An 11,984-nucleotide genomic window follows, 5' to 3' on the forward strand; every position below is an offset into this window, starting at 1 on the left:
AAGGGAGTTTTTTTAATATGAGAATAAAAGACAAACAATAGTTTTAGTGAGAAAAAGGTGTTGATAGTTATTAAAATCTGATGTTTTTCTTCTAAATAAACTCAGTCGTTTCAATGTGTTAAAAGATGAAATATTTTATTTGTAAAAACTTCACGAGATATTCATCAAACTTCATTTTAAATTTTAAAATTATTTTTCTTTATGAAATGTAATAAAACTGCTGCTTCATTTTCCTAACATTCTGGTTATGTTCCCACTTTGTTCTCATTATTTTGACTTTATCATCATGACTTCAAACTTCCTTTATTATAAATTTATTTTTGTCTTTTAACAACTTTATTCTGACAAAATTTTGACTTTATTCTCATCTGATAATTATTGAAACAAATCTTTTTATTTTAAAAAATAAACTATTTGACATAATAAATGTGACTAGTTATTTTATATAATTATCAATTACTTTGTAAGTTTATTATAATTTTAATTATAATTAGATGTGAATTATCATATACCATATAATTTTAAATAAGAATATTAAAATAAATTTTGATTTATTATGTATTGTTTTATAACTAATTTGCAATAAGTTATTAAAATAATTTATTAGAATTATTAGTATTATAAATAAGAATTATAATTATTTACTCTACTAAATTATGATTTATTATTTTTATAAATATAATTTATTTGATTTTTTTTTATACATTTATGCAATGTTTTCACTATATAGTGCCATTTTATTTTTGTCATATGACTATTTGGCCCCAACATTCAGTCATCATCATCATGTATTTTCACAAACATAAGAATCGGATTAAACCCAGGTTACCATGGAAACCCTGATGAGGCGTTTGTGTGTTAAAGTTCAGCAGGAGGATCTGATCCAGACTGTTGATGTTCAAACACCAGAGATGAAAAGACAAACAGTGATTTAATTTTTCTGCCGGTGATGATGTGACTTCTCCACATTTCGTCGCCACGGTAACGAGGCGGGCCACCCACGGTGACCTGACTCGGGTCGAATCGACCTTCATCACTCTGAAGACCTGAAGCGTAAACACAACCTGGATGTGTGAGGAGAGGTACAAACTGCAGCAGGGATGAACTAATGCTCATTCATTCACTCATTCATTCATTCATTCATTCATTCACCATGACTGTAAAGATGGTTCACAACTGTTCTACATTATATTTTGTCTGAAATAAAATGAATGATGTGACACTGATGCATTTAGTTTCTGTCCTAATCAACGTCCCTCAGGGACACCAAGAGATTTTATGGTTTATTATTTTTCCTTTACAGCCAACGTTCAAAAAATGAAGCTATAAATGGAAAAAAAGCCGACATCAATGTGAATCGATAAATTGACTCAGGTTATTGCAATAAATGATAATATTTTTTTTAAAGTGTAATAATGCAGGAACACATTCTCAATTTTAAATTCTAATGAACATTTAAGACTGGAACTGGCCGACATTTTAAATATCCAAACAAAACAACAGAAACAATTTTTTAGGTCTCTAAACAACAAAAAAGGGCTAGTTTACATTAAAGCACCAGACTGAAGACTTTTATCATTCAGTTTGTGATAGAACGAGAAACAAGATAAATTAGATATTAACCTTATTGTGATTTATGAATTGATTTGTTACTTAGGAAAGGCATGATGCTGAATTGTTTTAAATATTTTTATTCATTTTACAAATCAATCATGACCAAGAAAATGTCCATGTTTTGACAAAATAATTAAAATTAAATCATATGTAACTTAAAATAAGTGGTTGCATCAATATTTGATTAGATTTGTTTTATTTTCTCATTTTCTTCCTGAAAAATTGTTCTGCACTACGGTAGTTCTGTTGCAGCTGGAAACAATATTTTGCTAATTAGCTAGTTGTGTTCCAGGCGGATGATTATTGGTGTTGCACAAAGCTCTCATTTCCGCCCAGATGGAAGGAAGCGTCGCCCATAAAGAGACAAAACCATTCCTCTTAAGTTTCCCGTTTAAACCGGGAAACGACCACATTTTACTCCTCTTTGCTCCCTTATTGCTGTTTTACCATAAATTTTCCACATTATATCGATAACTGCTCCCCCAGCTCTCTCGCCCTCTCCGACGGTTGGACTGGTGGGACATTTTGCATCCGGCGGCGGAAAATTTCCATATTTCCAAAACTTGACAGATGCGGGCAAAAAAGGTCAAGAATGTGGGATTATTTTAAACTTAAAAATATCTCAGTTCAACGGGTGAACTGCAGAACGGAAGTGACGTGTATGTCCTCAACCCTCAGCGGGAAACGTCAACTAGCTACTTCGTGACTGCTAACAGGTAAGGTTTGTTCCAATCATAACTTTTATCTGTGATTGTTAATACAGAATCTGTTATAAATACAACGAATCACATTTTGGCCGACATTGCATGTACTTATAGATTAGAAATATCTAGATGTAAATGAGCTTTTTCATGCTTCGTACGTGAAACGAAATTAAATAAAGGCAGTGTTGACTAATGCTCTAATTTAAGCTTGCTTTAAAATATATATTAAGTTAATGAGAAATGTTTCTCATCTGATTTTACACTTAAAAATGTTTCACTAAAAGTGATGTTTGAACTTCATCCTAAGCATTTACGATTTTACACGTTTCTTTTACCAACTTAAAAAGGTAATGCGAATTGGGACAAATTGTTTTTACTTGATTACTCGGTTAATCGTCAGAATTATTCATAATTTCTTGATTCTTAAGATGATCGTTTACAGCAGTAGACCTAGATTGCAGTTTTGTTGTTGTAGGCCTGTCCCAATAAGCGTTAAATCGTTCAAATAATTTCTGTTTGCATGATTTTTTTGTTACACAAAACTGGATGATAAAAGCCTGAAATCTGGTGCTTTGATGTCACTTTTGCTTGCAGAGTTCCTAATTAATTTTACAAAGTGTGTTATGTTTTCAGGCCTCGTTGCACCTGTTGGCCTTTGTACAACAACAGGTTTAGATGTTTAATGAAGCTTTGTGTTGATGTGGCCGCAGCTCCATCAGGATCCAAACAACAAAAGGTGAATAAGCTCAGATTGACGCGTCGCTGTCCAGTCTTTCCATGCTGGTGTTCTTTCCATTACTCCCAGTTCCCAATTAAGTTGCATTTAACCGGAGATCCTTCACCGCATTTTATACCTTTAATTACCAAAGAAGAAAACATGACATGCACAGTAACATCCAGGCTGTAAAATGCTGATTCAGCAGTAATTGAGCTCTAAGCCATTTCCGTGGTGGTGAGGCGAACACACAGAAAAGGCAGGAAGAGCGTGATAACTACCCCGGGGGCGATTAACGCCAGCAGGGTGCGCAGTGGGGGGTCCTGGACCTGCCTGCACTGGGAGAAGAACGCCTGGTGGACCTCCAGGAAGACGCCGTCCACCAGGAACATGTGACCCTTGCACCAGCTTTGCTGCAGAGAGCTGTCCACACACATCTTCAGGCTGTTGTAGAGGCTGCAGGAGGAGGAGAGAGAGCAAGGCGGAGGGGAAGCGTTAGCGCCTCATCGGTTCAGATGTGTGCAGCGTAGCTAAGGCCGGGTACGTCTGGGGAATCGCCACACTCTGTTTTCAGCTGTTACAACTGGTTAACTGGTTGCTAAGATGTGGTAACTGGATTGTCCAGGCCGTCTTTAAACGCACCACGAGTGCGTTTCCTTCTAAACAGTCGCTGCGTTTCCATCACAAGTCTGTGGGAGATTTGTCTGCGTCTTATTCAGGCGCTGGAACAACAAACGGCTCCTACCTGGGAGCGTTTTGGGGAAACCGCAGTCGGCCATTTTACAAAAGAAATATGGATTCAGCATGTTAGAATATCCCTGAACGATAATGTTACTGTGATAAATTATATTATTTCGAGACCATTTTCAACTAATATAATAATAATGGTATAAAAATGCAAGAACACATTCTGAAAATCAATAAACGTTAAATTCTAATGAACATTTAACACTGGAACTGGAAGACCTTTTAAATGTTCAAAACAAATACGATGAATTATAAAGTCTCTGTAAACAAAATTATCCTTCAAAAATGTTTAGTTGAGATCAAAACTTCAGACTGAAACTTTTATCATCCAGTTTTTGGTAGAAAATAAATTTTTGGGTCCATTTTAATTCATCATGTGATTTATGGATTAATTTCTTATCTGTTGGAATGACAACTTTTTATTAACTGTTTGCTGTGAAAAAAACAAAAACAAACCATCGTCCTCCTATTTCCTGTTGTCTTCTTTGGTGTTTCCACCAGTAGTAATATCCGACTGTTTATATGTTGATCATTGATACGGCTCAAAAACTTTATCGAAAAATATAATTTTTTCTAAAAATTGGCGTGTTTTCATTAAGTAAATGTATTTTTGTAATTTTCTTTTGCATGCAGATATTGGCTAAACGATTAGTTAAACTATGCCAGTAAATCACTTTAAACTGGTTAACAAGAACAATAATCTTATTTTCCATCCTGTATTCAACTTTCTTGCTTTGTTTGGAGGGAAACTCTGGTGTTTAACTATCAAAGATTTAGTTTTTTGCATATAGGGGAAAGAAATTCAGTTTTCTTCTGTCAGTAAAAGCCTTGAATGACAAAGTGATAAAACAGGATTCAGGAGGAAAACATCCGGTTGTCGATGGAGGAATTTTTCGGTGGAAGCTGCAGGAGGCCAATGATCTGCAGACACAACGGTGGAGAAACTGTTAAATCTCCAGAATGTCCGAATGTTTTTGCCAAAGTTCAGGCCTGATCCGCATCCAGAAGCTAAAAGCTGAAAACCAGAACGATGGCAAGAAATATGGCTCGATTTGTTGGAGAGAGAATCAGAGATCTGCCTGACGATCTGAGGCCAAAGAAAGGCTTCGCCGCCGATACTTGAGAGGAAATCATAGCTTAATATAACGTATAATATCTGGCATCGGAATAAACATTTCTGGGTCGAGTTATGTGTTATTAAAGCAGGAAAAAGGAAAGCAAAGCTGCACTTTCAATCATGTGATCCAGTCGGATGCCATGAGCCAAAAACATCTCGCCTCAGTGACTCCAAGCTTCTTCTGAAGGAGAAACCGCCCTCTGCTTGAGGGCTAGCTTATATTTCATGGTCAGATATTAAATTGTCATATCCTGAAGATGTGGAGACAAGCAGAGCCTCAATAAATCATCACAAACCTCACAACCACTCATTGTTACATGATTTCAGAGTGGAAAACATCTGGGACTGAACCGGGCATCGCAGCTGGACCAAGTTACTCTGTCAGAAATTAACAGCAATAATTTGGTTAATTTAGTCTGTAATAAAAGTGTCACTCATTCATTTACAAATGTCTACATTTCAAACTATTTACGGAGCTAAATGTTTGTCTAAAGACCAAGCATTTGGTTAGCAAGCTAAAAATTAAGTTTGAGCTAAATATTTAGCTTGCTAGCTATATTATTATATAATATTTAGGTAAATAGTTAGCTTTAAACTTTCTCTTGCTAACTAAAAAATTTAAGCTGAATATTTAACACAAATCTAACATAAATCTTGCTAACAAAATGTGGAGTTGGCAAGCTAAATTATTAGATTCAAACTAAACGCTTGGCAACAAGTATGATGTTTATGCTTCAAACTACAGACTTAGCATCCAGCTAAGCATGCAGCTTAGACTTAAATTAGCTACAGACTTAGCATTAAGCTATGTATGTAGTTTGAATTGAAGCTAAATATTTATATCCAAACTAAACATTTAGCTCTAAAATAGCTAAATATTTAATTAGCTCGCAGATAGCAAGATATTTAGTTTACAAACTTTAAACATTTAACTTGTTAACTAAATATTTTGTTTGGAACTAAATCTAGCTTGATAATCAAATATTGAGCTTCAAACTCAATATTTTGTTTTGAGCTTAAAAGTTTTGTCTGTAAATTAAATATTTAATTAGAAACTGATATTTATAGATTAATATATAGCATGCTGAGAATATAACTTTGGAAAATCAAAGTTTCCCTGTTATTTCAGGCTAAGTAACTTGAATAGTTCCAGTTAATTTTTTGAGTGTAGCTCCAGAACCGTACTGGGCCGGTTTCATGACCCAAACCGTTTTGGCCGGCAGTTTGAGAGAAGAGCCTGGTACTTTAAAGCCGATGGTAAATCATCAGATATTTACGGTTTGACGGCCGGCCACGGGCAGTCCTGCTGATGGCCGCTCGTCTCCAGGCTCCGGTTGAAATCGGACCTGCAGGTCTGGACCCTGAAGTGGAACCGGTTCTGGTCGCAGGGCGGGGTGACGTCCGCGTCGGTTCCTGGAGGAATCAGGACGGCGTGATTAGAGCCGCCGCTGGTGGGTCTAAATCCGTTTTTTATTATTACTCTGCACATAATTGATAACCGTGTTGTTTTAATGCGCAGCCTCCAGATTTAAACTTTGTTTGATTTGGACTCGGTTCGGGTTTATATAAAATACAGCAGCACGTTTTCTTTAGGCCCGCGTTCTGACAGGTTAACGAGCCAAAAGCATTAAATCCACATCGCTTTGCTACAAGTTTGAAATATTTCTGTTGGAGCCGGCTCTGAGGCTGGACTCGGTCCATCTCTGACATTCTTGTTGTTGTTCCTTAAATTATTCAGCGATTTACCGTGAAAACCCTCCGCCTGCAGCTGCTTGTTGTTTCACTGCTGCAGAAAAAGTTTTCACCCCTTTCATATTTGTTTGGTCTCTGGAATATTCATCAGCCGTCGGCAGTCAGACAAGACAGAGAAGAAAAACCATCAATTTCTGTTAAATTGGAAAAAAGTCTGTGCAGTTTTAAAACGAGGGATCAACCAAACCCTGCCTGTAAAAGTAATTACACCCTAAAGCTAAATGCTCCACCAATGGCGCCATCTAGTGTTTGTGGTAAGATATTCCTTTATTTATCCCACAGTGGGGAAATTTGCATTGTTGCAGCAGTGCAGAAGACGGAGCAGAACCAATATAAAAATCTATATATACAAAAAATACAAGTGAATATAGAAACACTGAAACAGTATAGTATGAAATATAAAAATAATTGTGGAGGAATCTTGAGCCACTCCGCTTTGCAGAATTGTTTTAATTAATGTTGGAGGTTTTCCAGCACAAACTGCTTGTTTAAGGTCATTATTTACATCCAGGCTTTGACTAGGCCACTCAAAAACCCATCCGTAGGAGCCTCTAACTAAAAAGTTAGTTCTGCTAAACCGAAAGCGTTAAACCAAGTGATATCTAGCAGAAGCTAATGCTAAAGCTAAGTTAAACATGTTTATATCCACCATATGTCAACACACATCATGTTTCCATGTCACCTTCAGATGGTCACATCTGTGATTTGACCATCTGATAATAACTGTCATTTGCTGCAACGCAACAATAAATTTTATTTTGTTGAAGATGACGTCATTTGTGTTATTGACATACACATTAAATTTTGCACTTTAGCATTAGCTTCTGCTACATATCGTATTGGTGTGGCACTTTAGCATTAGCTTCTGCTACATATCGTATTGGTGTGGCACTTTAGCATTAGCTTCTGCTACATATCACAATGGTGTAGCACTTTAGCATTAGCTTCTGCTACATATCACAATGGTGTAGCACTTTAGCATTAGCTTCTGCTACATATCACAATGGTGTAGCACTTTAGCATTAGCTTCTGCTACATATCACAATGGTGTAGCACTTTAGCATTAGCTTCTGCTACATATCACAATGGTGTAGCACTTTAGCATTAGCTTCTGCTACATATCACAATGGTGTAGCACTTTAGCATTAGCTTCTGCTACATATCACAATAGTGTAGCACTTTAGCATAACAAATTTTTCTGATTACTGTTTTAGATTTGGCACCATGACTAAAGTCAGCTGTGCTAGCCACTAGCTAAGAGCTCAGGAAGCAGAAGCTGTAAACCTGACCTCATGTTAATCTGCTCAGTCTGTCGTTTTCTTGAGTCTTTTTGCCCGTCGGTCAGTGAAGCAACGTTGTTTCCGGACTCACTGGTTCTGGTAGAACATCTCAGTGTAACCTCACAGCTTTAAAATGTTTAAACCAGCCCAAAAGTTTTTATTGTGTGTCTTTTGTTTATGATGGCTGAGTGCGAGAGCATTACCTGTCCAGGTGGCTAAAAGTGTCAGCAGGAGAGCAGACGGCATCATCTGAGAAAATATAACATTCATCTGTGTGTCAGAAATATCCTGAATCCATTTATTCTAACTCGCAGGACGACCACATCATCTAAAATCAGAATAAATAAAAACACATGGTACTTTCCCACACGCTAGTCTGCTGGGAACGGACAGTCGGAGCACTTTAAGTTTAATATTTCTGTTTCCATGAAAGAAGCTGAGCGCAGCTGATCTGTGCTTAATAGAAGTATTTAGTACGCACCTCGTCAGTTGTGATCCGCTTGGTGTTGTTTCCTCAGTGAAACCCGTTCAGTCCCAGTCAGAAGAACAACTGATGGGTCCGTTTTTACCTCTGGAGGTAATTAGACTGAGCAACAGCAGTGGGCAGCCTGCTTCCTTTCCCAGGCGGGTTCTGGCCGTTTCCCATCTCCATGTTTCCCAAAATGCCCCAAAATACATGAACTATGACCTCAGAGTCACAGCGTCCGCATGTTTAATGTCCCTGTTTACTTCTGACTGGGAGGCCTTTCCCAGTTACAGCTGGAGAAAGTCCAGTGGGACTGGGATTTTTGAGTGAAGGCAGCAGAAACAATGACGTTTCTGGAATCTCGATATTAAAACAGCATTTCTTGTTTGGGTCAACATGACTTTGCTTGAAGCAGTTGGAACAGAAGTGGCCCAGCCACACTTGCATTGCTTTTATTTGTTTCCAGTTGGAACTATGACTGCAACAGATAAGAAACAAAAAATGTTTAATTATTGCAGAAAAAGGGAGGAAGCGTTTCTATAGCAACGGCCTTGTGCTGTAGCCCCGCCCACCCCTTCAGGGTCCGAAGGTCTGAAGAGACGAAAACCAATCAAAGTTAAGAATCAATTTCTTTCATTTGTGGCAAAATCTCAGAAAATGTAAAATAACTTTGAGCTTTGAGGATATTAAAATCCCATCCTGTTTCGTTCCCATGAGTTTTTTCTGAAACATTTGAAAGGGTTTTATAAACCTCCAGACCAATGTTCTTGGACAGAAAGAAAATTCTGGACTACCAGACAGAATGTACCATCTGATTGTTCGGTTGGATTCGGGACCAAAAATGCAACATTTGTTACATTTTCTGCTGCAAAGAGTCAAACCATCAAAGCCCTTCGAGCGACCTGTTCCCCTCCTCACCTGTGGCGGCGCTGCACCAAGAACCGCTGAAGGAAGCAGTCCTCCGGCTTCTTCACCAAATGGAAACTAAACTGCAGATGGACTGAGTCAGTTCCCCTGCTAGCGTTTTATTAGCTCGTTTGTTCGTTTTGGTTGCATTTTCCCAGAATGCCCTGCGCCGTAGTCCGTTTCCTGCTTCTGGACCGCGTGGCCTTCACATGCATTCAAACCACATCAGAGTTCACGTCAACCGAACCCAGACCGAGGTTTTCGGTTTGATTTCACTGCTTCCGTTTCAAATCTTTGTCAAAAGTCAATCAGTGACCAAATTTCCCCCATAAATGACTCTGAAGTGTTCCTGTTTGTTGTCCCAATCCAAACAACACTCCAACAACTCAGGCTGATGAAGTGTTTGGATTGGCCTAGTTGAAGTCTGGGCTGAAATCCAACAAATGTGGCCGAATTAAAGCAATTCTGCTAAAAAGTCAGGGTTAAAATTCATCCCCAGGGACGGAAAAGCCTCATTTCCAGCTGCTAAACATCAGTTATCAGGTCTAGGAGGCTATGTATAACGCCTGTTGTGATTATTAAACGATGTGGAACTATTTTAACGTCTCTTCATGGCTGCTGGCGGAGGATCGAAGCCACGGACGAGGCCGAACAGGAAAACAAATCTTCTCCCATTAGGAGTGGGACCCTGTGGAAACTGTGGCCCGCAGCATGACGACTGTCAGGCCAGAAACCATTAAAGCTTATTAAGGTGACGTCCAGATTCCTGGGATAAGGATCCAGTCCAGCTTCCTGCTCCGGAGGAAAACCCTCCGGCTAATCCGCTTCCGACTTTATCATATATTCCAGACGTGTTAGATAATATTCAGCAGCCCTGAAATCTCATTAATCTGCTGCTGCGCTGAATTATCAGGCTGAGTGGAAAAAGTGAGCGGCTTCATCTCGGATCTTTCGGTTCAAACGTCTCGGCATCAGGAGGAAAATCAAATGCTTCCACATTGTTCAACTGCTGCCCATTCAGGCGGCGTTGCTAAGCAGCAGCTACACATAATAACCCACATAATGCAACGCAGCGGCTGTGAGAAAACATTTCCAAACTGAGTGGACGACGACTGGAAACCCGTGCGGAAAGACGCCTGTTGGTGCCTTTGTCCATTTTTATCGTCATGGAAACGGAAAGCGAGAAGAAAGACGGTACGATTCCCGCGTCAAATCCCCTCCAAACGTTACAAAAGCTGCACTTCCTGCAGTTTGAGGTTATTTTGAGAAACTAGGTGAGTTATTAGTTAAAACTGAGAGCTATTTTGCCAAGTCATGATGGCTACCTGCTGGATGAGAAAGTTATTGTGATAAACGAAAATATTTTGAGACCATTTTCGAGTAATATAATGCTGGCATCATAATTGGTTCTGTTTCTCCTAAACCAGTTTTCTGTTGATGCTTTGGACAGTTTAGGCTGGAAGCCATTTCTGTTTAATGTTCTTTAAAATAAAAGTCTTTCCACAGCAGTTTTTACCGTTACAGTAGGAACCGTTGCCATTTTTAATTTTTGCCTCCATTTGCAAAACTTTACAGACAGTAGAGCTGATACAAACACACTGACTGCATAAATACTTGATATTTATGAATGTTGTCCAAATTCATTGTTTTCCATCTAATATTCGGTTTAGTTTTTTTCTGTGTTCATGTTTTGGACAGGATAAATGCATTTCCTGCTGCATGCTGAGCTCCCATGTGTTTGAAGTGGTGCCCCCCTGTGGCTGCTGTTGGTAAATATATGTGGAGGTCATTCAATCTGCTGGCCTTAAAGTCAGGAGCTTTACGTAGCAACAACCAACCAGCCTCTGTTACCATGAAGCAGGCTGCTGCAGTGGCTCCCTGCTGGGCAGCTGCTGTGGTAATTAGTCTCACGATTTTGCAGAAGAGTTTTGGATTCAACACGTTGGAACGATGCAACTTTTTATAAACAAAGACGCTGTGAGGGCTCCGGAGCCAGAAAAACCGTAAACACACCATCATCGTTTCTCCACTTCCTGTCGTCTTCTTTGGCGTTTCCACCAGCAGTAACTGAACTCGATGCGAAATACAGTTTCCATTGCAGTTTGGGAAAGAAATCTATTTCAACACGGTTGAAAAACCACCTGTGAAGCTTAAAGTCGAGTTGAATTTTTTTTATATCAGCATGTTTCTGATGAAGCAATTTATTTTCATATTGTCAATTTACACAATTTAATAGAAACGCAGCTACGGGGTTCTTAAAAGAAAGACGTGGGACAAACTTTTCTTTTCTTGCATCTGAAATCTTTAAGATTGCACTAAGATATCTGCCCAGATGTGGACAGAGTTCCCAAAAACTTGAGTAAAAATTACATCATCAGACGGACCAAAACGTAAAGCTAAGAGGACATTTTGGTATTTTAAGGACCAAAATGACAATAATTCATATAAATAACAAAATCAGGCAAAATAAAATTTTTTCAAAATCAGTTTCTTTCAGTATAAAACTTATGAAACTTTAATAAAAACTGTAGGTGAAATAAAACATGTTTGTTTTGCAAACATGTTTTAATTCAGTAGAAAATCCAGAAATTTTACTCAAGAAGAGAAGAACCACTTCATAATGAAATGACTTGAGTAAAAGTGAAAACTACAGCAGAGTAGACGTGTTTCCTTCCAGCTGTGT

The 11,984-nt window shown here is 38.4% G+C and overlaps 1 protein-coding gene across 1 annotated transcript; it reads right to left on the bottom strand.

Annotated features, from left to right (window-relative positions):
- Window positions 1-1,230: 1,230 nt before the first annotated feature.
- LOC148160976 (receptor activity-modifying protein 1) lies at window positions 1,231-8,535 on the bottom strand. The gene is made up of 4 exons (XM_088003281.1): window positions 8,411-8,535; window positions 8,133-8,178; window positions 6,175-6,310; window positions 1,231-3,489 (listed from the first exon to the last, which is right to left on the bottom strand). The coding sequence occupies exons 2-4, from the start codon at window positions 8,176-8,178 to the stop codon at window positions 3,252-3,254; spliced, it is 420 nt and encodes a 139-aa protein (XP_087859407.1). The 5' UTR covers window positions 8,411-8,535; the 3' UTR covers window positions 1,231-3,251.
- Window positions 8,536-11,984: the final 3,449 nt, after the last annotated feature.

The sequence above is a fragment of the Poecilia mexicana genome, unplaced genomic scaffold (genome assembly GCF_051168715.1).
Source record: "Poecilia mexicana isolate PSO_F unplaced genomic scaffold, ASM5116871v1 scaffold_2, whole genome shotgun sequence".
Lineage (NCBI taxonomy): Eukaryota > Metazoa > Chordata > Actinopteri > Cyprinodontiformes > Poeciliidae > Poecilia > Poecilia mexicana.

Coding starts and splice junctions, on each gene's coding strand:
- LOC148160976 (XM_088003281.1), bottom strand. CDS start 8,178: ATGATGCCGTCTGCTCTCCTGCTGACACTTTTAGCCACCTGGACAG. Junction 6,311..8,132: donor ACTTTTAGCCACCTGGACAG/GTAATGCTCTCG, acceptor TGATTCCTCCAG/GAACCGACGCGGACGTCACC. Junction 3,490..6,174: donor CCGTGGCCGGCCGTCAAACC/GTAAATATCTGA, acceptor CTCCTCCTGCAG/CCTCTACAACAGCCTGAAGA.